The sequence below is a fragment of the Lactuca saligna genome, chromosome 4, assembly GCF_052625555.1.
Source record: "Lactuca saligna cultivar CGN05327 chromosome 4, ASM5262555v1, whole genome shotgun sequence".
NCBI lineage: Eukaryota > Viridiplantae > Streptophyta > Magnoliopsida > Asterales > Asteraceae > Lactuca > Lactuca saligna.
Window position 1 is genome coordinate 64,526,377 of NC_136420.1, and position 22,487 is coordinate 64,548,863.

The following is a 22,487-nucleotide window of genomic DNA, read 5'->3' on the forward strand; positions in this document are numbered from 1 at the left end:
GCCAAGGACAAGATCAGCCTATGCTATTTGATGGCGACCGAAGCTTTTATGACTTGAGCAATGAGGGCTTAGCAAATATAGTTTTGCCAATCTTGGTCCGCAGAGTGGCCCGAAATGAGATTCAAAGCAGGACAGCCCTACATCATATTACAGAAGTTGTCGCCTATGCTAGAATGCATACCCTCCACACCATCCATCTAGAAGATGCACACGAGAGATCAGAGAGAAGCCATGAAACCCCGCTGCAAGCAATGGCTGAATCACGAGCCAAAGTCTTAGAACTCCGAGTACGCCAGATGGTGCGTGAAAGACACCTACTTGATAGGGAACGTCAATTGGTTGAACTACGAGTTCACCAGAGGGATGACCGTCACCAGTTGTAGATGTTTTACTTTATTTCCCTTATAAAAAGGAATCGTATTTTCTGTCTATGTCGGATGTGGCATTTTCTATGAAATTATCTTGTACCGTAAGTACTTTAGTTAGGTCTTTATGCTGTCAGGAACTATCTTTAGTGGATATGATGTAAGAACTTTACAAGGTCATTTTCCAGAAACTTTACATCGTGAATATCACAGATATTGATAGCCGGCTAACTTCTATCTCATTCTTCATTCAAGTACTCTTGTCATTCATTCATAAGAGTCTATCTGAATCATGCTTTAGTCAAATCATTGGACTATAGCGATTTATCTCCGGAGACACTTCCAAGTCTCTTTCAGTGGTTGGATCTTGTTATTCACCAACCCACGATACCTCAACTCGAACGAAAAACATCTTGAGACCATTCTACGAACTTACTTCCACCCGTGACTAGGACTGCATCATGGGGATGTAGGTCCAACTTTCGAGAACATACTTCTACTCTTTACATGAACAATCTAAGTACATCAGGGTCAACCAGAATCGCTCACAAATTCCTTATTTTTGTATAATAATTATATTATTAATGCAATGGATGATGTTGTTGCTTGTTTACTACTTTACATTGTTGTTGATATTATACATGACGTCCTCCGCCCCAAAACGTTTCCGCCGTTCCTGGTTTTGGGGTGTGACAGAAGTCCCGCATAATTCTCCGGTAATAACCCGCTAGACCCAGGAAACTTCGAATCTCAGGTGGAGACCTTGGAATCTCCCACTACATCTCGGCCTCTATCTTGGTCGGATCGACTAGAATACCCTTCTGGTTGACAAGGTGCCCAAGAGATTGTAGCCCGCGCAACCAGAACTCACATTTGGAGAAATTCATAAAAATTCTCTCCCCCACTTTGATTCAGCTAAGTCTTCACGGCACACGAGAATTGAAGGATTCTTAATCCTTCTCGCTTTCGAGTATCCCACTAATTACAACATGTGCTTACCAATGCTAGCGATTAATCACAGGTTAAACCTTAAGATCGCCCATACTCAGAAATCTTGACAAGTACTCTTGAAATCTAGTCCAGTCTAACACCTCGGTCCATCTCCCATGCTGACAACTAGAGGCTCTACTCCTGACCCAATATTCTCTGAATAATACTCCGGTACAAATCCCAACAGAGATCCGGGATGAGAACGGTACACATAGAATCCACCCCGTAAAATACATCCCTCTATAGATTCATCAAGGAATTTTCGGCATGCAAGATAGAATATATGATCCTTGATAACCCAGAGAAGACCGACCCGAGGTCCCACTTATCCAAACTCACCCACAATTCCAAAGCGATATGTATTCCCAACATCTATCTAGTAGCAGTAGAAGACGACATACCCGCAACATCTGGAGGAATGCTAATCACTTTCTGCTGACATGATCAACCCCGCTACCTTACAGTAGCCTAAACCCTCAGAGCGACAAACTCCCTTGTGCACTGTCCTGTACGTGTTGCACTAACTTAGGCCCTGCTGGCCTTTCACATGAGGATCAAAAGTCATGGATCTCTTCCCGGGACCCTCTACTATACGCACCTGGCATGACCCTCTCTTCCCAGGGTACTCCAAATCGATCTCGCATCTTCAACTCTTAGAAATCATATCCTTCAGGATCTGACACCTTATCACGCTCACTAGCTCACTTACCGATGGATAAGCTGCAAAAACTAGAACATCCTTTGTCCCCAAACCGGGTCACAAACTCCTCCCAGAAGCTTCTCAGATTCACCAAGACTCTCACCGATTCAAGTATGGATCATGTGCTTTCAGTAGTACGGGTCCAATAAAGAATTAACCTTTTTCTTTATTTTATAACTTATGGAATTAATTAAGGTTACATATTTTATTTATTTATTTATTAATGAAGTGACTCTTGAACCTCCATAACTTAAGGACAAGACTCTTCATCTTTTTTGTAACCTTTGCCAACTTTATGAGTTTTATGAGTCTTTAATGTGAATCTTCATGTAACTTAGGGATAAGTTACACAAACACATTTTATACTCAACTCTTAGATTAATTTGGATTGAAAACAACTTTTTCACTCAACTTTTCTATTAATCTAAGCAACTCATAAGAACAAGATAATTCAAATCAAACTTTTTCATCTAATTAGTCTAACCTTTAAACTAATACAAAACATGAATCTATTGACAATTATCTTTGAAAATGGATTAGCATGAACATTACCACATTTAAAAACAAGCTTATAGGTTCAAAACAACTTAGGGTAATGTTCCTAGTCCATTTCTAGCCAAAAACCTCGAGGATATGTTGTCTGGGGTCCAACTCGTCGAGTGCATGAACTCAACTCGGCGAGTTGGATGCATTTTGCCTTGGACTCGTCGAGTCCCTTTATGGACTCGGCGAGTCAGCTGGGCTGACAGCATCAAAACTCGATTTTTCAGCTTCTATTGCAGGTATAACAAGAAAACAAGCCTAGGCTCTGATACCACTGTTGGGTTATGAGCATTCTAACACTCCTAAGTGTACATGCAACCCTAAATACCTTGGATCTATGTTTTCTCTATTATACATGCAAATATGAACATCCAAGGTATTATCCTAATCTAGCATACAATATTATCAATATAACAAGATAGAATACATACCTCTTTGATAGTGCTTGTCTTCATGAAGCTTGAGTGCCTAGTGCCCCAAGTGTGACACCTCAAATGGTTCACACAACACCATAAGCACTTGGAATAACTTAGAGAGAAATTAGAACACTTCATGAAATCGTGTAGCCCTCATACATACACATAGTGTTAGTCACGATTTCTTGAGCCATGGGTTTCTTTTATATGGTGGCTATTAGGGTTACACCATGTAACTCATGACTTTACCCATTCCTTATGCTCCATGGGTTTTAATCTCCATGGAGTATCCATGGGTCACCCCATGGACTTAGTCCAACATAAGGAATCTTGGATCACAAGCCCACATATATAAGAATGAATGATTTACACAATCAACCCATATATTTAATTAGTCTTCTTTTGATCACTTAATTAATTCTAGATTAATTCTTGATCAATACTAATTAAATAATCTCATTATTCTTATTATTAATATACTAGAACTTATAATATATTAATAACCGTAAGTGTCTTATTTCTCTCATTATAGTCTATCCAAGTGCATGATGCCATGCAACCCAAATGGACCATGCCGGGTCGGGTCAAGTCTTACCAATTATAGTTATGGACTTAGACATTAATCCAACAGTCTCCCACTTGGATAAGTCTAAAACTATTATTGCGTATGACTTCAGGAACCAACTGGCAATCGTAGCTCTCAAAAGCTTTTGTCGAACTCTGACCTTGTAGATGAACTCTGATCTTGTCAATGACTTGTCCATTAGATAAGGAATCATATATTCCTCCATTCTAGATATCATATGGACTGAGACATGGATTATAATCATTCTCTCTGTCCATTAGTTGTTTCCCGATTTCCGATTTATGACGACTGACTAATTGAACAAATCAAATCAGTCCTGGCCCGGCCGAGCACTTCCATTTGTCATCATCAAATCATCGAGGGGCCCACAGATATCGCTTTTATCCCGAAGGTAAAAGGAATGGATAAACTTTGACTCATATGGCTTGTTCTACTACTTGTTGAATCATACACAAAGACACGTTTTATAGCACCGAGTTACCAAATGCAGTTTCGTGCAATCAATGTACAACCAACTCATAGTAACAACTCATATCTCTAGGTTTGAAGAATATAAGATATTATCGTCTCATGATCACTCGTGATAAAATCCATGAAGTGATTCCAATGAGCGCGGGTTGAATCCAATACTCAGAACTTATGAGCACTCATGAGTGTTGTAGCCCTTTGTCCAACATCTTAGACCTCTACAAGCCAACCCATGACAGTCTTAATTCATATCTACTTCCAACATATGACCGACTGTGGATGGTTTGAATAACTTAGTCATTCCGGAAGAATAACCTAGTTTATTCGGGAAGTCAAAACATGCAAAGTGAAACACAATAATAATTGAATCCAATATGGTCTCAGAACTTATGAATATAAATAAAACACTTTTTATTTATCACCATATGATTACACATTATTTATTGTATATTGTTTCAGCTATCAACATTATTCTTGAATTTAAAACAATAGTTGTCCCATGCTCCAAGCATGCACACTATGTTTTCTAAACACTAGTCATGCCATACACCAAGTATGCATAATATGTTTGTCTATGATCTTTATTTTGTGAACTAGATCAAATGAACATAACTTCAATGATTCTCTTTTCACACTCCCAAATCCTTACTGCAAATGCAAGAATTCCAAATTCATGTCATTTACTGAAATCTGTTAGATTCTAAACTTATATGCATCGATCCTCTTGTAATGATTATGCACAAAGTCAGAAAGACTTAACAACAATCATTACAGAGCATTCCAAAGGAGATCAAGTCCTTGGAACCATCCTTCTTGCATTAAGTTTCCTTAATCGTACACAGATTGAAAATTCTAACTTTGAAACATTTCCAGATTCCATTTCGACTATCACTTCTGAACAAGAGTTGCCTCCTTACAGATTATGTCAATATGGTCCTTCCAGAATTATCACTATACTTCCAATTGTCCTTGAGAAACCAATCTTTGGTAAACCTTAGATTGTCCTCGACAATTGTTTAATCCTTTTTAGTCATATCCAGTTCTAAACCTTTTCCATTCTTAACGCCCCAGGCATTTGGAAAATTTTAGAAAGGATGAATATAGCACATGTAGTCGGTCCTATATCCAAAGCATATGGGACACGATTCATGATGTCTCACATAAAGACTAAACCAGTCTTTTGCTATAACATTTCCATTTCAATTTGCCAAGTTCTCATAATTCAGATTATGAAAAGGGATGCCGTAATCATAATCGAATTTAAGAACGCAAATAATGGACCCATATACAGAATTTCCTTATGTTGAGCCATTCCAACATGAAATTCATATATATCCTTGACTAAATGATTAAAACCTCACGATCTAAGCTTATAGATTTGAGATGAAGTATAATTTCCTCTCCCTTAATTATAGCAAAACAACTTTTTCCCAATTGAAACCTTTTGTTTTCTATAATTAACATTGCTAGCTTGCAATACTTATCGTAATTATCATGCTCCCACTAACATGATGATTATTAGCATAACACTTATGCTCCCACTAGCTTTGACATATACTCAGAAATCACTGGACTTCTAGAAATCAATACTTTATTGACTTTCTTACCAAAGTTCAGATTTCTGATACTAGATTGTTTTGATAAAACTTTATCAAAAACATACACCTTCCTTAGATAGCTTGTGGGTGTGTCAAAACAATTTTAAGAACTATGAAAAGGGATGCCGTAATCATAGTCTTGATCGTTTTGACCTTTGCCATTTCTCACAAGTCCAAGTTAGTGTGCCGGTAAACCACACACGCTCCACTAACGACTTTGAGATCACAATTGCTATCTAGCTAAAATCTACTTAGTGGAAATGTTTCCTCACCATCATTTTCATGAATCGGAGAGAAACCTTATGACACTTAGATTTAATGGTGTATGAGTTCCTACCCATATGAATTTGTCAAAACCATAATCACAAGACAAGGATAATGTCAAATCCAAAACCATATGGATTGAACTCAATCTTAATTTCTTGCCACCTGGCAGCTCAAGGGCCTACCATTGCTTCCAAGTTGTTGTGCAACACATTGAGAACTCTAATAACTCATATGCAAAGCCAACTTTAACTGGAATGGGCACAGAATATGTCAACACGATAGGTTATAAACCTTAAGTCGTGTGCTAGTGAAGAACTTTAGGTTTTATTCTTGATTAGTTCTTGAGACTTTCAAGACCTTTAAGACTCCCACTGTCCTCTTGACCTATAAGACTTCCTTGTCAAACATCCAAGAGATAGTGTGGATTCTAATCAAGACAAACACTTCACACAATTGGCCTTAGTTGGTCTTTGTTTTATCCAAAACATCACAACTTACCAATTTCAAATGTACAAGAGTAGAAAACTTTTACTCTTACATTTGTTAAGTGTTTTAAACCTTCTTTGAGACATGTCACTCAAGTTACAATCTTGGAGTATGACTCTAAGACTTGTATTGGAACGAAGTATGACTCGTCTTCTTGATTTAACCATTTCAACAATTCAAGATCCCTTCTTCTTAGTCATAAGAATGCACTAAGACTTCCTTAGAGAACAAATTTTGATATGGTTTCTTAATCATTAAGATGATCACAAAGCTGATACTAAAGTACTCTCCCATCTTTTCAGATTTGAGAAACTTTTATCCTTTTGCCTAACTTGATTCTCCTTATTCGCTCTGCCTTACATTGAAACATTTTCCAATGTCTCAGAGTTACACTTAAGCTTGTAAGTATAATCATATTTACTGAGCTTTAGTAAACTATGACGAATAGCCTTATATCTTTTGTGGTGGACTTAATCAGTGCACATGACAATGTACTCGATCCCTTAGTCCATTACTTGACTCACACATCCATGTGAATAAGTAATTAGTCTTAATTTTTCCAATACTTGAAAGTTCTCATTCATCATGCTATACAACTTGCATGATTCCAAGTCCTGGTCCAATTGAGACTTTGGATGATGAGAGTCTTTCCTTATTTGGTAAATTTAGACATTACCACAAATGAAGGAATCAATTTCATATTTCCACTCTTGCTATTAATGGAATCATATAAGCAACAATTTTTTTTCCAAATGCCATTGTAAGGATATTTAAAATAAATAAAATAAAAAATTTTCTTTTATTTTAAAACTATGCGGAAAAACTTATCCTTACAATCCATATGAAAACTTGTTGTTATCTATTCCTAAGCAATATCTCATAACTCCTAAGAAGTAGCTCAAGAATCCGATTTTCAAACTACGTGATAGAAATCCATCTACGCGATCAGATTCAGCATATTCTTTCTTTAAGTTCCTTTACTTTTCTTTGATTCTTAAAACATTACCATGTGACCCAGTCACATCATGTATCAGGAATCTGAAAATAGAAACTTAACAGAGTTAGATTAGTGGATTTTTACCTGAAGTAGAGTTAATCTTATTGACTTTAACATCCTTAGGTAAATTAGGCAGCTTCGCAACTAATGACCCTTACTTTGGCAATATAAACATATGGACCCTTTGATAATGGTACACAGGACTATTACAGACTTAGCTTTTCTCTTTACCATTTGTTCAACCGAGTTGACTATGGCCGATCCCTTTCCATTGGGAAGAGAATGCTTTTTCTGTATTTCCAGTGTCACCATTGTCAATGTCCATAAAGTTTCAGGAAGTTGATCTTAACAATAGATGAGATCATTAAGGGTCTTGTCATAGTCTATTTCATAGGTGTCCCAAAGGAACTCACTATGTAACTTAGAAAGTGATTGAACCACCAACTTTCTCAAGACATTGACACCCAACTCTCCCGGCTTGTCAATATGTGACTACATCTCCAAGATGTGATCACACCTAGACCTTGTCTTGCCAATAGGGTTCGAGTGACCTTAAATTTTTCAAGAACTTGTGGGTTAGAGAGAATAATTGGAAGAGGAGAGAGAAGTATGATATCCATGGGACATCATCTTCATTTAGGAAAGCTTGTTTCAAGAGATTTGGGAAGATCATAAATGTCTAATCCAGACATGTTATGGGAGATATTCAAGATAGTTGATCTTTGAGTCCTTAATATGACACCCAATATGAAAATATTAAGGCTAGGACCCAACAGACTATTTTATAACTTAGAAGAGGTATGTCGTAATCCAAGCTATAAAACAATTTGAAGGTAGGTGAATGACGATTCACCAATTTCCACCAAGATAAACGAAATGTATTATTAGGTTTTAATTGGTTTTGAAACTCCTAGATCTTTTGAGATTCATTGAACTATTCAATGGCATGTTTCAATCTCGAGTGTGCCCTTCAGGTTTTGTGACTGGGATGCCGAGGATCACAAAACAAGGTGTGAAGTAACCATGCAAATTACTGGGTACCCTTAAGTGTTTATCCCTCAATCGATGTGCCGGTTAACCACACACGCTCCATCGATACTATGATAAACATTAAGTTACCCTTTGCCTACCTTGTTAAATACGAGTTAGTGTGCCGGTTAACCACACGCGCTCCACTAACCGACTCAAACAAAGTGCAAAGTGTAATTTCGTGGATTAGCACCTTATTCACATTTTTCTAAGTAACTAAGATTGGGTATTATTAAAAGTTTAGTTACTTAGTATTTATCATTAATACTTTTAATGAAGGGAGAATTATAGTCATGTCAAACCCGTTCGGCTAACGACCCTCCACCAGTCAAGCAAGCGGTGGGTGAGAGTGGACACCCATTAAGTTGCCATTTTATAGGCAACAACCTTATACCCACCTTATAGACTGGCTTCGTGAATGAGGCGTACTAGCGGTAAGACTGACTTTACTCTTATACATATAAATATTATTAACTTATAATATTATAAAGTATAAGGGTTGAATTTTAACTTTTAAAATTCTAAGGGCTAACTTGGAATTAAAGTATTCATAAGAGAAAACTTTACAAATTCCAAAACTTGAGGGCAAGTTTTGAAACTATTCAAAACTAATTAATTCCATAACTTATGTATTTAAAGTAGTTTTAATCCAAAAACTCTTCAAGTTCCATAACTTGTGGACAAATTATGGAAGACTTTAAACTAATAAAGAATTAACCTTTTTCTTTATTTTATAACTTATGGAATTAATTAAGGTTACATATTTTATTTATTTATTTATTAATGAAGTGACTCTTGAACCTCCATAACTTAAGGACAAGACTCTTCATCTTTTTTGTAACCTTTGCCAACTTTATGAGTTTTATGAGTCTTTAATGTGACTCTTCATGTAACTTAGGGATAAGTTACACAAACACATTTTATACTCAACTCTTAGATTAATTTGGATTGAAAACAACTTTTTCACTCAACTTTTCTATTAATCTAAGCAACTCATAAGAACAAGATAATTCAAATCAAACTTTTTCATCTAATTAGTCTAACCTTTAAACTAATACAAAACATGAATCTATTGACAATTATCTTTGAAAATGGATTAGCATGAACATTACCACATTTAAAAACAAGCTTATAGGTTCAAAACAACTTAGGGTAATGTTCCTAGTCCATTTCTAGCCAAAAACCTCGAGGATATGTTGTCTGGGGTCCAACTCGTCGAGTGCATGAACTCAACTCGGCGAGTTGGATGCATTTTGCCTTGGACTCGTCGAGTCCCTTTATGGACTCGGCGAGTCAGCTGGGCTGACAGCATCAAAACTCGATTTTTCAGCTTCTATTGCAGGTATAACAATAAAACAAGCCTAGGCTCTGATACCACTGTTGGGTTATGAGCATTCTAACACTCCTAAGTGTACATGCAACCCTAAATACCTTGGATCTATGTTTTCTCTATTATACATGCAAATATGAACATCCAAGGTATTATCCTAATCTAGCATACAATATTATCAATATAACAAGATAGAATACATACCTCTTTGATAGTGCTTGTCTTCATGAAGCTTGAGTGCCTAGTGCCCCAAGTGTGACACCTCAAATGGTTCACACAACACCATAAGCACTTGGAATAACTTAGAGAGAAATTAGAACACTTCATGAAATCGTGTAGCCCTCATACATACACATAGTGTTAGTCACGATTTCTTGAGCCATGGGTTTCTTTTATATGGTGGCTATTAGGGTTACACCATGTAACTCATGACTTTACCCATTCCTTATGCTCCATGGGTTTTAATCTCCATGGAGTATCCATGGGTCACCCCATGGACTTAGTCCAACATAAGGAATCTTGGATCACAAGCCCACATATATAAGAATGAATGATTTACACAATCAACCCATATATTTAATTAGTCTTCTTTTGATCACTTAATTAATTCTAGATTAATTCTTGATCAATACTAATTAAATAATCTCATTATTCTTATTATTAATATACTAGAACTTATAATATATTAATAACCGTAAGTGTCTTATTTCTCTCATTATAGTCTATCCAAGTGCATGATGCCATGCAACCCAAATGGACCATGCCGGGTCGGGTCAAGTCTTACCAATTATAGTTATGGACTTAGACATTAATCCAACAATAACATGTAATGGTATCTTGGGAAAAACTTACTTGAGCTCGGCTGATTGCACGCATCACACACCTTGTTCTTTTTAAAATTCTTTTCTCTTTCAAATTCTTGTGAAACTTCTTTGTATAAAATGATTTTACTTTTGAAAATTTTCATACCAAGTCCTTAGTTTGAGTTCAGACACACCCGTGTGTGTACCCGAATCCCTCAAACCAAGGCTCTGATACCAACTTGTAACATCCAAAATTCAAGGCCAAAATTTTCATTTTTAAGTAGGTTATTACATAAAACCCAAGTGTTAATAATCCAAGATATAACATTATGAAACCATATCAGAGTATAATCCCAAGGATCCCGTGTGCAGAAAACATAGTGTGATGTGCTGCGACCAAGACGACTCCTTTCCTTTGTAACAAAGTACCTAAAACCAAAACTCTAAATCGTAAGCACGAAGCTTAGTGAGTTCCCACAGCTATCGGTATCTTTCAACCGGCAGCTGGGGACTATTTCACCCCTACCACAATCACATAATAATGTATCCTGATCATACTAATCGCATACTAACATTATAAACATACGGATCACATACTAACATCATAACATATTGATAATATACTGATCACATACTAATATCGTATCATACTGATCACATACTAACATCGTATCATACTGATCACATACTAACATTATATCATAAATAGATAGATAAACATTGAATGGGTTATGTATTCCCCTTCGGTATCTTCCAACCGATAACTGTCATCGGTATCTTTCAACTGGTATCAATCATCGGTATCTTTCAACTGGTAACTGCCATCGGTATCTTTCAACCGGTATCCATCATCGGTATCTTTCAACCGGTAACTATCATCGGTATCTTTCAACTGGTATCCGTCATCGGTATCTTTCAACCGGTAACCAGGGACTATTTCAACCCTAACACTATCATATAATAACATGATATAACCATACAATTAGGCATATCCGGGGTACTGACCTACCCTCTGGTCCTAACAATCGAGTCAGGAAAAACTATTCCTTGCTACTACCATGAACACACATAGCATATCACTTAAGCATATCTCACAAGCATATCAGATAAGCATACCAAGATAATTATCACAAAGACAACTATCTACCAACTACCCCTGTTGGTGGGCAGACATTGTGGCCTTAGACCCCCTACTGGAAGGTAAATCACCTCGCACTACTAAAGTTCCAAAGACTCAATCCCTCGTTGTTGAAGTCCCGCAGACTCAACCCCAGCTGTTGGATGACTGATTTCCAAACTATCAATACCAAAATAACACCCAATTAATAATTGGGTTCCACTACATAACCATTAGTACATACTTTGGATATTTACTACATTACCCCAAGCTTGGCTTTATACAAGCCCAAGGCCCAATCCATAGGCCCAAAGCCAATTAAGAATCAAAACCCAACACATGGCCCAATTTTCCAAATTAGGCCTAGGCCTATACATGGTCTCAATCTAAAGCCCAACAATACACCCATGTGAAATTAAGGTTACACATAAAATGACGATTAGGGTTAAGTGTTTCTCACTTAACCCATTAAGGACTTAGGGTGTGTTTGGGATTGCTTTGTGAACATAAAAGTCTTTTTGTAAAAGAACTTTGTCTAAAAGATGGTGTTTAAAATGTGTTTGGCTTGTCTTTTATGACTTTTAAGTGATAAAAGCTAAAAGTCACAAAAAGGTAGGAATTCTTATCTTTTCTCCAGCCAACTTTTCCTTCTTGACTAAAAATTAGTTTTAAAAGATCTTTTTAATTTGCCAAACAACTTTTAGTAATTTTTAACTTTTTGAAAAAGTTAAAGTCAAAAAGATAATTAAAAAGAAATGTCAAACACCCTCTTAATTCATTAAGGACTTAATCCATTAAGTCCATCATTCTTCTAAATAAATCATATCATTCTTCTAAATAAATCATGTGGTGTGATTGGGCTTAATCACACAATTCCATTATTCTAATAAGCCAAAAGTAGGTCTCAATAAGTCCAAGCCCATAAATCCAATATTAAGGTTTTCTAAACCCTAATTAGGATTTCAAACTCCATCGTACTCCATTAGGCCAAATTGATATGGCCAAATTGATATGCCTTTTGATCAATTAAAGTTAACTAGACTCATTAAGGTTTCACTAGACCCATTAGTCAGCTGTTTAGGCTTTTAGGTCCATTAAGCTTCATTGAACCCCTTAGGGTTCATTAAGCCCACTAAGTCTCATTGAGCCCATTAGGGTTTCTTTAGCTCCTTGACCAAACATCCCATCAGCTCAAAACACTATCAAAGCACATCGCCACCTGACACGTCGGCCCGTTGCGGCAGCCACCACCCTAAGGTGGTGGTTTTTAGTTTCTTTCCATTATTCAATTTGTAATTTACACCTTGCTGAAACTCAAAATAAACACATACACTAAACAACATAAAACACGCACAGCCACCCTATGGTGGCCGACGGTGGCAGAAGGTGGCTTGCGATTTCCGGCCAAACAACCCATACAACACCTTCTCACAGTAGAAATACCCACACTTACACGCACCAAACACACACACAAATCCTTTTTTTTGGACAAAAATACCCAACACCCACCTGCGATGGGTGGCACCGACAGCAATACGAGATGATGGCAACAACATCAAAGTTAGCGGCGATAGGCAGCTGGTCGACAATGGAAAGGATCAGCAGCAGCGGAAAACAGCGACTCTATGGCGGCAGATGGGCTTACCAACGAACTTCCGGTCACTCACGACCCTCACAGTAGCAAAACTCACTTGATTATCGGTCTTGGCAGCCATCTCGGCAAACGCATCGATTCCGGTAGCGGGGCTGTGACGGAGGCAACCCCCGGCGAAGTAGCAGCGATTGAAGTCGTCCCAAAGGTTGTGGCGGCTAGGGACCCTTACTCCGACTTGGTCTCTAACATGTCTCTCGGTTAGGAGGATGGGCACGACTGTTGGCTTCGGTGGTCATAGTCGTCGGCAGCTGATCGGAGGTGGGGAGACATAAGAGTTGAGTGGCGGCTGATGTTCTATTTAGGTTAGGGTTCGCATGGTGGAATAAAGTGATGGGTTTAAGGGGTGTTTGGATTAGATTTTTAGCTTATTGCTTATAGCTTATTTGTGGTGGGAATAAGCAATAAGCAATAAGCATGGGGAGGAATGCTTATTAAAATTAGCTTATTTAGCATAATAAGCTGGATTTTATCCAAACACTTAAATTAGCTTATTGTGGGAATAAGCAATAAGCACCTCTTTTTTCCTATCCAAACACCCCCTTAATACTCGTATCCCATACAAACTTTGCGTCAAAATAATACCTTTGATCCCTCCTTCTCATTTTCTTTTCAAGATTAGGCTACAATTTACCATTTAAACCCTACCCTTTGAAAACCTTTGCAAAATAAGTCTGGATTTTACTAAACAGCCCCCAACTTCTAAAATCTTTACAAAACTAATCCAAAATTTACCTTTTAAACCCCCAACTTTCAATTATGACATATTCAGCATTTCCATCTCATTTCCTTTTCAATTAAACCCAAATAGTTACCACAGAGCACGTGACTTCATTAATATTTATAAACTGAGTCCGTAACTTACACTTTTAACCCCCGACTTCTAAAATGTGGCAATTAACTCCCCAAATCCAACGCCCTACATATATAATTGTTTATTTTAGACTACCATTCGTCCATTAATTAATTTATTTAACTAATAAATAAACGGGTGTTACACGGTGAGTCATAACCCTAGACCGGTCCTCTAGTCTTCAAATATTAATGCTTGTACTTTAAGATTAAAACCAGATTAAAATTGATCGAAAAATATCTTAAATCAAATTATTTTATTATTATATATTTTAAAGCTATTAACTAAAAAACCCTAATCTTAATATATTTTTTATGTGGTAATCATGTAAACTATACGGCTAATCATAATAAATGGGCTGACTACTCATAAAAATCAACACCATGAAGGTTTTGATACGTTTTCCATCATTCTTTAATAAGAGGTTGTAAGAGAGTTTTTCCGAGTTGGAAGATGAAAAAACGAGGGTTATCCAAAAAGAAAATGGTATTCATACTTGTCTTTTTCAATTTCACATGGTCAAATATCATATGGAAGTCCATCTTCGAATGTACAAGTCTTTTATGCACAAGTCGTGCATTAATGACTTGAAAGTTCGTAGATGGACTTCCGATTTCATAGATGGTCCTAATGATCTGCAATTTTAGTGGCTATTTTTATGTAATTTGCTAATTTTTGGCTATTTTTAGAAAAATAATTAGAAATTTTTGCTATATTTGCAAATCTCTATAATATATCCCTTTATTAAGAATTAACAATCCCTTTCATTATCAATAGATAATCCATAATCTTAAATTGACACATTTTACCAAATCAAATATCACTTAACAATTTTGTTAAAGAACTTGTTTTGTAATGATATTCTAACCAATATACAAATTCACAACAATTTTTACCAACATTTTCAAACCCTAGCCAACAGTTAGGTACTTTATCATTTTGATTAAGATTTGGTTTAATCTTTCAGATCTTCATTATCTACTAACATATACACCATCTTTTATCAACAAATCTTTGAAATACATTAACATTTCATACTATCACCAAATGCCATAAACCTAAATCAATTTTAATTAGAATCGAATTGAGGAGATATCGAGTAAGATGTAAATTCACCAATTAAAAATTTAAAAGAATCGAATTAAATTAACGATATCGAATAACAACACCAAAAAATATCCATAGCTATTTCAGATTTTCTTGTAATGTACATTTACACTCCAACATTATTGTAAATAGTGAAATGAAAAGCAACAAACATCACATCTACAAATCTATACATAGACCTTCAACAATAATATTACAAAATCAAATAATCGGGCATCCATCAACCACGATACCTTTAGCAGCAGGACAAGAAGCCAAAGAACAACCATCCGGTTTACTTCCCCACCAATTTAAACTAACTCCCTCCATATCCAAACTAACATACAACAACACCCCCATAAACGCCAATCCTGCATCTAAAGCCCCTGACAACACATAATTATGTCGGCCCCACCAGTTATGATGGTATCTATACGCTACAAATCCCGATAAAAAACCAATAATAATCCAACTGTTGTAGTTCACAGAAGTGGCAGGAGGCATGTTGATTGTTGCACCTAATAAAACTGGTGTTGTGATGAGTTTAATCCAGTTTTGAGTAGGAAAAGCCTTGTGTAAGAGCCAAACTAGAATAGGAGCAATTGCTCCTGCTAAAAAGAACCAGTTTATGGAGTTGTAGTAGCCTAGATTACCAAAGATTCTTTGGGGACCAATTAGACCCCATATGACTGAGGCGTCATAGAAGACATGGTCACCCGGGCAGGTCCATGGGCTGCCCGGGGGCAGCAAGGCTCTTTCACATATGTTTGGGACTGTGTCCATTAGCCACCATGCGGTTCCTAAGTGCACCAGTGCTGATATCAGTGTCCCGCATATCTGATCACATTGATTAAAAGTGTAGATTTAGGAGTAGAGTAGTGGATGTGTGTTAGCTGTTCTAAATAAAAAAAAATAATAATAAATAAATAAATCGGTGAAGGGAAGGAACCTGAGCCATGAACATTGATCTTGGAGGGATCTTCATGTAATGTCCAAGTTTGAAGTCATGTAAAAACGCGATCCCTTGTTTCACACTAATGTATCCGTAAACCTTAAAACACATGTTGGCCACAGGGTATCCTGGGTACAAGTATCCTATGATGTACTCCGTAATCACATTCAACCCTGGTGTCTGTTGCATAAACACCAAATTACCAAAATACCCATGTTACACCTCCAAATATAAGATACCAATGTTAAACATCGTAAGTTCATAACATAGGTTACAAGGTTCAAGTCTTATGCGAGCCACCTAGTGGGCCAGTGTGTACCTGATTTACATCTCACATAATGTTTTAACAGTGTGGGCCAGCTCAGGGGTTATTAAAAAGATAACTCTTTTGAAGAAATATTATTAATTTATTATAGTATAGATTATAGAATCCAAGATACCTGGTTTGTTGTGGCAGTGATGACACCAATAGGAAGTGTGAAAAAAAACGAGAGTCCACATGCCAACAAGAACGCCCACCATGGTAATTGAAGTTGAGTTTTATAATATTCACATACGAATAACGTTGCAACAATATTTGTCAACAGAATACAAGTGAACCACCACTGTGGCACTTGTTTATATCGTCTCATAAGCCTACTATGCACGTCCATATTCTTTTCTTGAAATGCAGACTTACTTAGATCCCATATTTCTCTACACCAACATAAAAACATTACATAAAACATTGTTCACACTCTAAAAAGATTCAAAAGGGACAAAAGGATTCACACCTCCCATGAAACACCAACACATGGACCACAGTAGCAGTGAGACACGCAAAGCTAACAGCATAAGCCATGGCGAAGAAGATGCTAAGATAAATCTGACCTTCTTGCTCATAAGCAACTGAGTCAAAGTGGAAATTTGAGTCAATAATGGCTGAGGTGTTGTAGGGTTGACCGGTTGAGGTGAAGAGGTCATCTGAGAAGATTGGGAACCGTTTTGCTTCATAGACATTGAACCAGTATGCAAGAGGGGTTATGACATAGGTGACTAGACCATAGCCAACAGCAATGTTGGCAGTGGCGAACCATGGGCTAGCCAGTGGGCTACCGAGGTAAGAGGAAATACTGGACCAGTCGAACCCAATGGCACCCACACCAAGCCCATGGAGGCCCGACCCGATTTGTTGGGCTAATACGGATTTTGGGTAGATCCAACATATCCATGAAAGGGAGGAAAGCATTGGGAAAAGGTATCCTGGGAGGACGTAGTAAGCAAAACTGCAAATGAAAGCAATTAGGAAAAACTCATTGCGAGTTAACCCACCCTTTGGCCTCTTCTCTCTCTCATGTAACGCCCTACAAGATTAAAATAATAATAATCAATGTTATGTTGTTAGGTATCATATCATATATGTAGTTTTTGATTTTCTATCCAAAAGAATTGTTTAAGAGAGAGTGATTTTCATTCATGATACACAGTTATACACTATCATAAATGCACTACAGTAAACACATTTTTTTATCTCTTTTTCTTTTCAGGTATGAGGTATGGTCAACAATGGTTTAAAACATGTTGGCTTTCAAGAATTTATAGAGTAAATTTCAAGATTCTAATTAAGCACAAAAGATTGGAACTTTAGAATGTAAAAAGTGGTCAGAATTGAATGAATAGTTCCATTTTGCAAGGTGTACCTGAAGAGGGAAACTTGGACAAGATTTTGAGGCCACCACATGGCGGCCGGCTCCACCAAATACCGACGGAAGATCCCGGCCCAACCAAACCCCAATACCTGCGTCGTCACCACTACAATCAACGACACCCAAAAAGTCAACGTCTTGCCGTAAAATATCTTCACGGCGCTCACAATATGAATCGCGTAAGGATTTCCGGCGCCGGAGTTGGCGAAGATCGTGATCAACACATGTTCTTTCACATTGAAAGGTCCGGGGTTGAGTGAGAATTCGTACTTCTTTCCCTGGAAGAAAACCCTATCAGTAATGGTCGCCGCCATGAGGTGGCCAAGAGGGACGACGGCGATCTGAGCTGAAATCGAGGTTATCGAGAGAGGCTCACGGCGATACCAGAAGAATTGATTGAGGAAAGAAAGTAGCACGCAGGCGACTGTCCCGAGCGTCCACATCCTGAACGTAACCACCGGTAAACTCGGGTCGTCTGTCACCGGAACCGTGAGGGCAACTTGCTCTATTGGCGAGTTCTCCTCCGGCGCGGCGGAGGTGGAGGTGGAGGTGGATCCATCGATTTGGGTGTTCTTCAAAACTGCACATTTACAAATTAATTCGGAGAAAAATCAAACAGAATCGCCAGAACTGGTCAGCGGGTATCTGCGATTGATGAAGTTGAGTTAAAATTTGAGTGAATTTGCTTACGAAGTGGAGATGTGATTTCATCTTCTTCTACAAAGTCTTTCATCGTCTCCCTCTCCTCCACTTCACTGGAGAAGGGAGTATATGATGTTTAATGAAGTGGATGACTGAGCTTCGATGAATCTGAGAATCTTTGGTGATAAACGTCCAATTTGAAGTCATCGCTGACGAATTTGGAAAGAAGAAGGTGATTGGTGATCATTATTTTGTTTTAAATATTAGGGATGACATAAGTTATAACCCATAACCTCTTGTAGGATATGGCTTTCACGACCAGATACAATATACACGTCGGCTTAAGTGTAGTGTTTTTTTTTTTTATCTCCAGATTCACGTGGTGTCTTCTGTCTGCGCCGTGCAGACCACGTACAAACGTTAGCGTTCGCAAAATGTTTGTTTTTTCTTAAGACTGCAGACATAAAAATATTTGTGCGTCTTCTTCTTGGCGCAGATATAGACCAAATTCTTCTAATATCTTCAGACATTTTCTAGTCTAAAAAAACATATATATATATATATATATATATATATATATATATATATATATATAAAGTTTTTTTTTAATTTATATTTTTCAAACTTTATTAATAATAAACAATTTGAAAAAAAAATGACAAAACTAAAAAAAAGTTCGACGATACAAACATGATATTTTTGATAAATTTATAAATAAAGATTTATTACAATAATTGTCATTGAAGTTGTTTATATAAATATAAAAAAAATCATAATATATTCTTATACTTTTTTGCCAAATTTTATAAAACATTATTTAATACAGTATTGTTAATTTCTCGAAAAAAAAATATTTATGATACGTTTTTAATGGATTTAATTGAAAAAACCGAAGTTTATTTTCATCTATTTATGTATCAAATTTTTTGATCACTGATTATAATGTTTAGTTATAACTTTGCAACAAAAGTTGTTGGTTTTTATCAAATATATACGTTAATTCATACCATTTTTATTTTTAGTTTTTATACAATAATACATAAAAGTTGATATAGATTTGTTACTTATTTATAACAAAACCATAAAAATATTAAAAAATCACTTTGAAGTTTAAAAAAATCAGTTTGTTTAGATTTTAAATTTTTTTAGTAGCTCGCAGATGTTAGAATAACAAAGTCTTCTTTTTTCAGACTATAAACATTTTAATTTTTTTCAACTTTTGCATGGCTCATATATATATGATCAAGCAATTGTTTTTCGGTGATTGTGTGACACTTGGATTTTATGAAATAACAAATATTATTTAAAGTTAGATAAAAATAAAACAAAGATTTTTCACATTGATCGTTGTTTTATTATTTTCTCTGACTTTAAATCATTTTTATACTACATTATCAAGTTGTTACCTAGTTTTAAGGAATTAGAATGGTTATGTTTAAATTTATGTATTTTTGTAACAAGTAGAGTAAAAAATGACGCAAAGGTTTTTTGTGTTAATCTGTGCACGAGATAAGTTGTTTGTAAAGCATTTCATCAATTTTTTTTTGAGAACCTGCACACATACACACACATAGGAGACCTGTCGCTTAAAAAATAAATATGAAAGAGAAACGTTGACAGCTATATGTCGACGAAAACTTACCCTAGACAAAGTGGGCTATAAGTGGGGGATTTTGTCTACACAAACCTTATTAATGCGACAAATCATCTCTAAAAGCTATTTAAGAGACATTTGTACCTATACATAAGACAAATGTTTCTTGTAGTGATAAGTGAATTTTTTTCAAATATTAAAAGCTAGAAAAATTATTACTTGAGAAGTATTCGGGTTGGAGTTAAAGAGATATTCGCATGAATAACAGTTTAAAGTTTTGTTTCAGACAAGTTAAATGTGTATTTTCAAAATGAAGGAATTACTTGTCATCACGTAGTGACTCACACTCCAATAAACGGCGTGGCCGAAAGACTGAATAACATAACTATATAGAAAGTATGGTTTGTGCTCTTGACCTTCAAGTATTTGCTATGTTATCAATCAATCCCCTTCACAAGGAATTGATAAGGAGACTAACATTTAGTCGTGATCTATAAATGCATTATCCACTAGTTGAGTGTATGTCTATAACGGAAACTGATAAAGAAGCAATTTGGTTGAAGTGTTTAATTAGATAACTTAGTGACATGTTGAAGGCCAATATTGTGTACTGCGACAATCTACGAGAATTTTTCTAACCGATGTTCAAATGTTTCACGATCGGATGAAACATATTGATATATGTTATCACTTTATTAGAGAGATCATTGCTAGAGGTGTTTTCACTGTAAGCAAGTTCAGTTCTAATGAAAATCATACATATATTCTTACAAACACATTATGATAGCCAATTTTAACTTATGTTTGAACTTAGTAGGTTCACATAAATGCAATTGAGTTATGAGGCTCTTGGTGGAGAATGCAATTTACATTTGAGGATATTTTTGTTACAATTCTCATTTGAGGTTATATCGAGAATTAAGAATTTAGAGTTGTTATGTGGTTTTCAATCTGTTGATGTTTTTGAATTTGGGACTTTGTGGTACAAAATTTTGAAATATGCCTCCAAAAGTCTATGTTGTGTTCTCAAATTGGATGAAATTGTTGGATAAGGTGTCTAAGTCTATAACTTATTTGGTATATACTTGACCCGACCCGGCATGGTCCATTTGGGTTGCATTTCATCCAAACTATTTATGGATAATTTTATGAGAGTTATACACATATGGTTATTAATATATTATAAGTTATAATATATTAATATGAAGTCATGTTATTTAATTAGTCTTAGTCTTAAATTAATTATGAATTAATTTAGAGATTAAAAGGAAGACTAATTAGATTGTGGGCTATTGGTTTTATATGGTGTGGGCTAACACTCATTTGTTAATGGGCTAAGCTAATATGGAAGTCCATGGATGATCCATGGAGCTTTTAACCCATGGATCCTTGGAAAGGAAAAGACATGGGTTATTAGGGTTTCACCCTAATCATGTACACTATATAAGCATGCTTATGTTGCATGAAATAGCCACTAGTGAAACTAGTGTAACTAGAGTATGTGTGTTTGTGTGTGACCGATTTTATAAGTGTGTATACACTCTCTCAAAGTTTTCCAAGATTTTGTGGTGATTTGTGATTCCATTTGAGACATTCACACTATTGGTGCTTGGCCCTCAAACTCCTTAGGAATCAAACTCATCATCAAAAGGTATGTAATCTCATCTAATTCTTTTATGTTTAAAAGTACCCCATGCTATGTTAGATAGGTTATGAACCTTGGAAAAAATTATTATTTTGCATGTATTTAGACAAACATAGATCCAAGGTTTATTAGGGTTGCATGCACACTTAGGAAGTGTTAGATTGCTCAAAACCCAACAGTGGTATCAGAGACTAGGCTTGCTTGTTTGATACTTGATGCAAAATAGTGAAAAAAAAAAAGTTGAAATTTTTGTTGTCTGCATGATGGACTTGCCGAGTCCATGGGGGGACTCGCCGAGTCCTAGGCAAAATTCATCCTACTCGCCAATTAGGTTCGTGCACTCGGCGAGTAGAAGGTTCAGAATGCAGATTTTCGACTTTTGTTGCTGGAAATGGACTAGAAACTTTACCCTAAACTGTTTTGATGTTTTAAAACTTATTTTAGTTGGTGTAATGGTTGTTCTAATCCATTTACAATAGCATATATCAAAATTTCATGCTTTGTATGTGTTCATATAATCTTTGAAACTTTGATAATATGTTCATGTTCTTATGAATTTAGAAGATGATAGGAATCATTTGCTGAATTGTTTAGGATTAATTCTTGATCATTTATGTGTTTTAATGGAGTCCATAATTTGTCCTCAAGTTATGGATATCCAAAAGTCACTTTTCTTTAACACAC

The 22,487-nt window shown here is 36.1% G+C and overlaps 1 protein-coding gene across 1 annotated transcript; it reads right to left on the reverse strand.

Annotated features, from left to right (window-relative positions):
- Window positions 1-15,359: 15,359 nt before the first annotated feature.
- LOC145042033 (oligopeptide transporter 7-like) lies at window positions 15,360-18,848 on the reverse strand. The gene is made up of 6 exons (XM_078990386.1): window positions 18,613-18,848; window positions 17,917-18,502; window positions 17,011-17,580; window positions 16,678-16,933; window positions 16,235-16,417; window positions 15,360-16,122 (listed from the first exon to the last, which is right to left on the reverse strand). The coding sequence occupies exons 1-6, from the start codon at window positions 18,653-18,655 to the stop codon at window positions 15,508-15,510; spliced, it is 2,253 nt and encodes a 750-aa protein (XP_078846512.1). The 5' UTR covers window positions 18,656-18,848; the 3' UTR covers window positions 15,360-15,507.
- Between the last annotated feature and the right edge of the window lie 3,639 nt (window positions 18,849-22,487).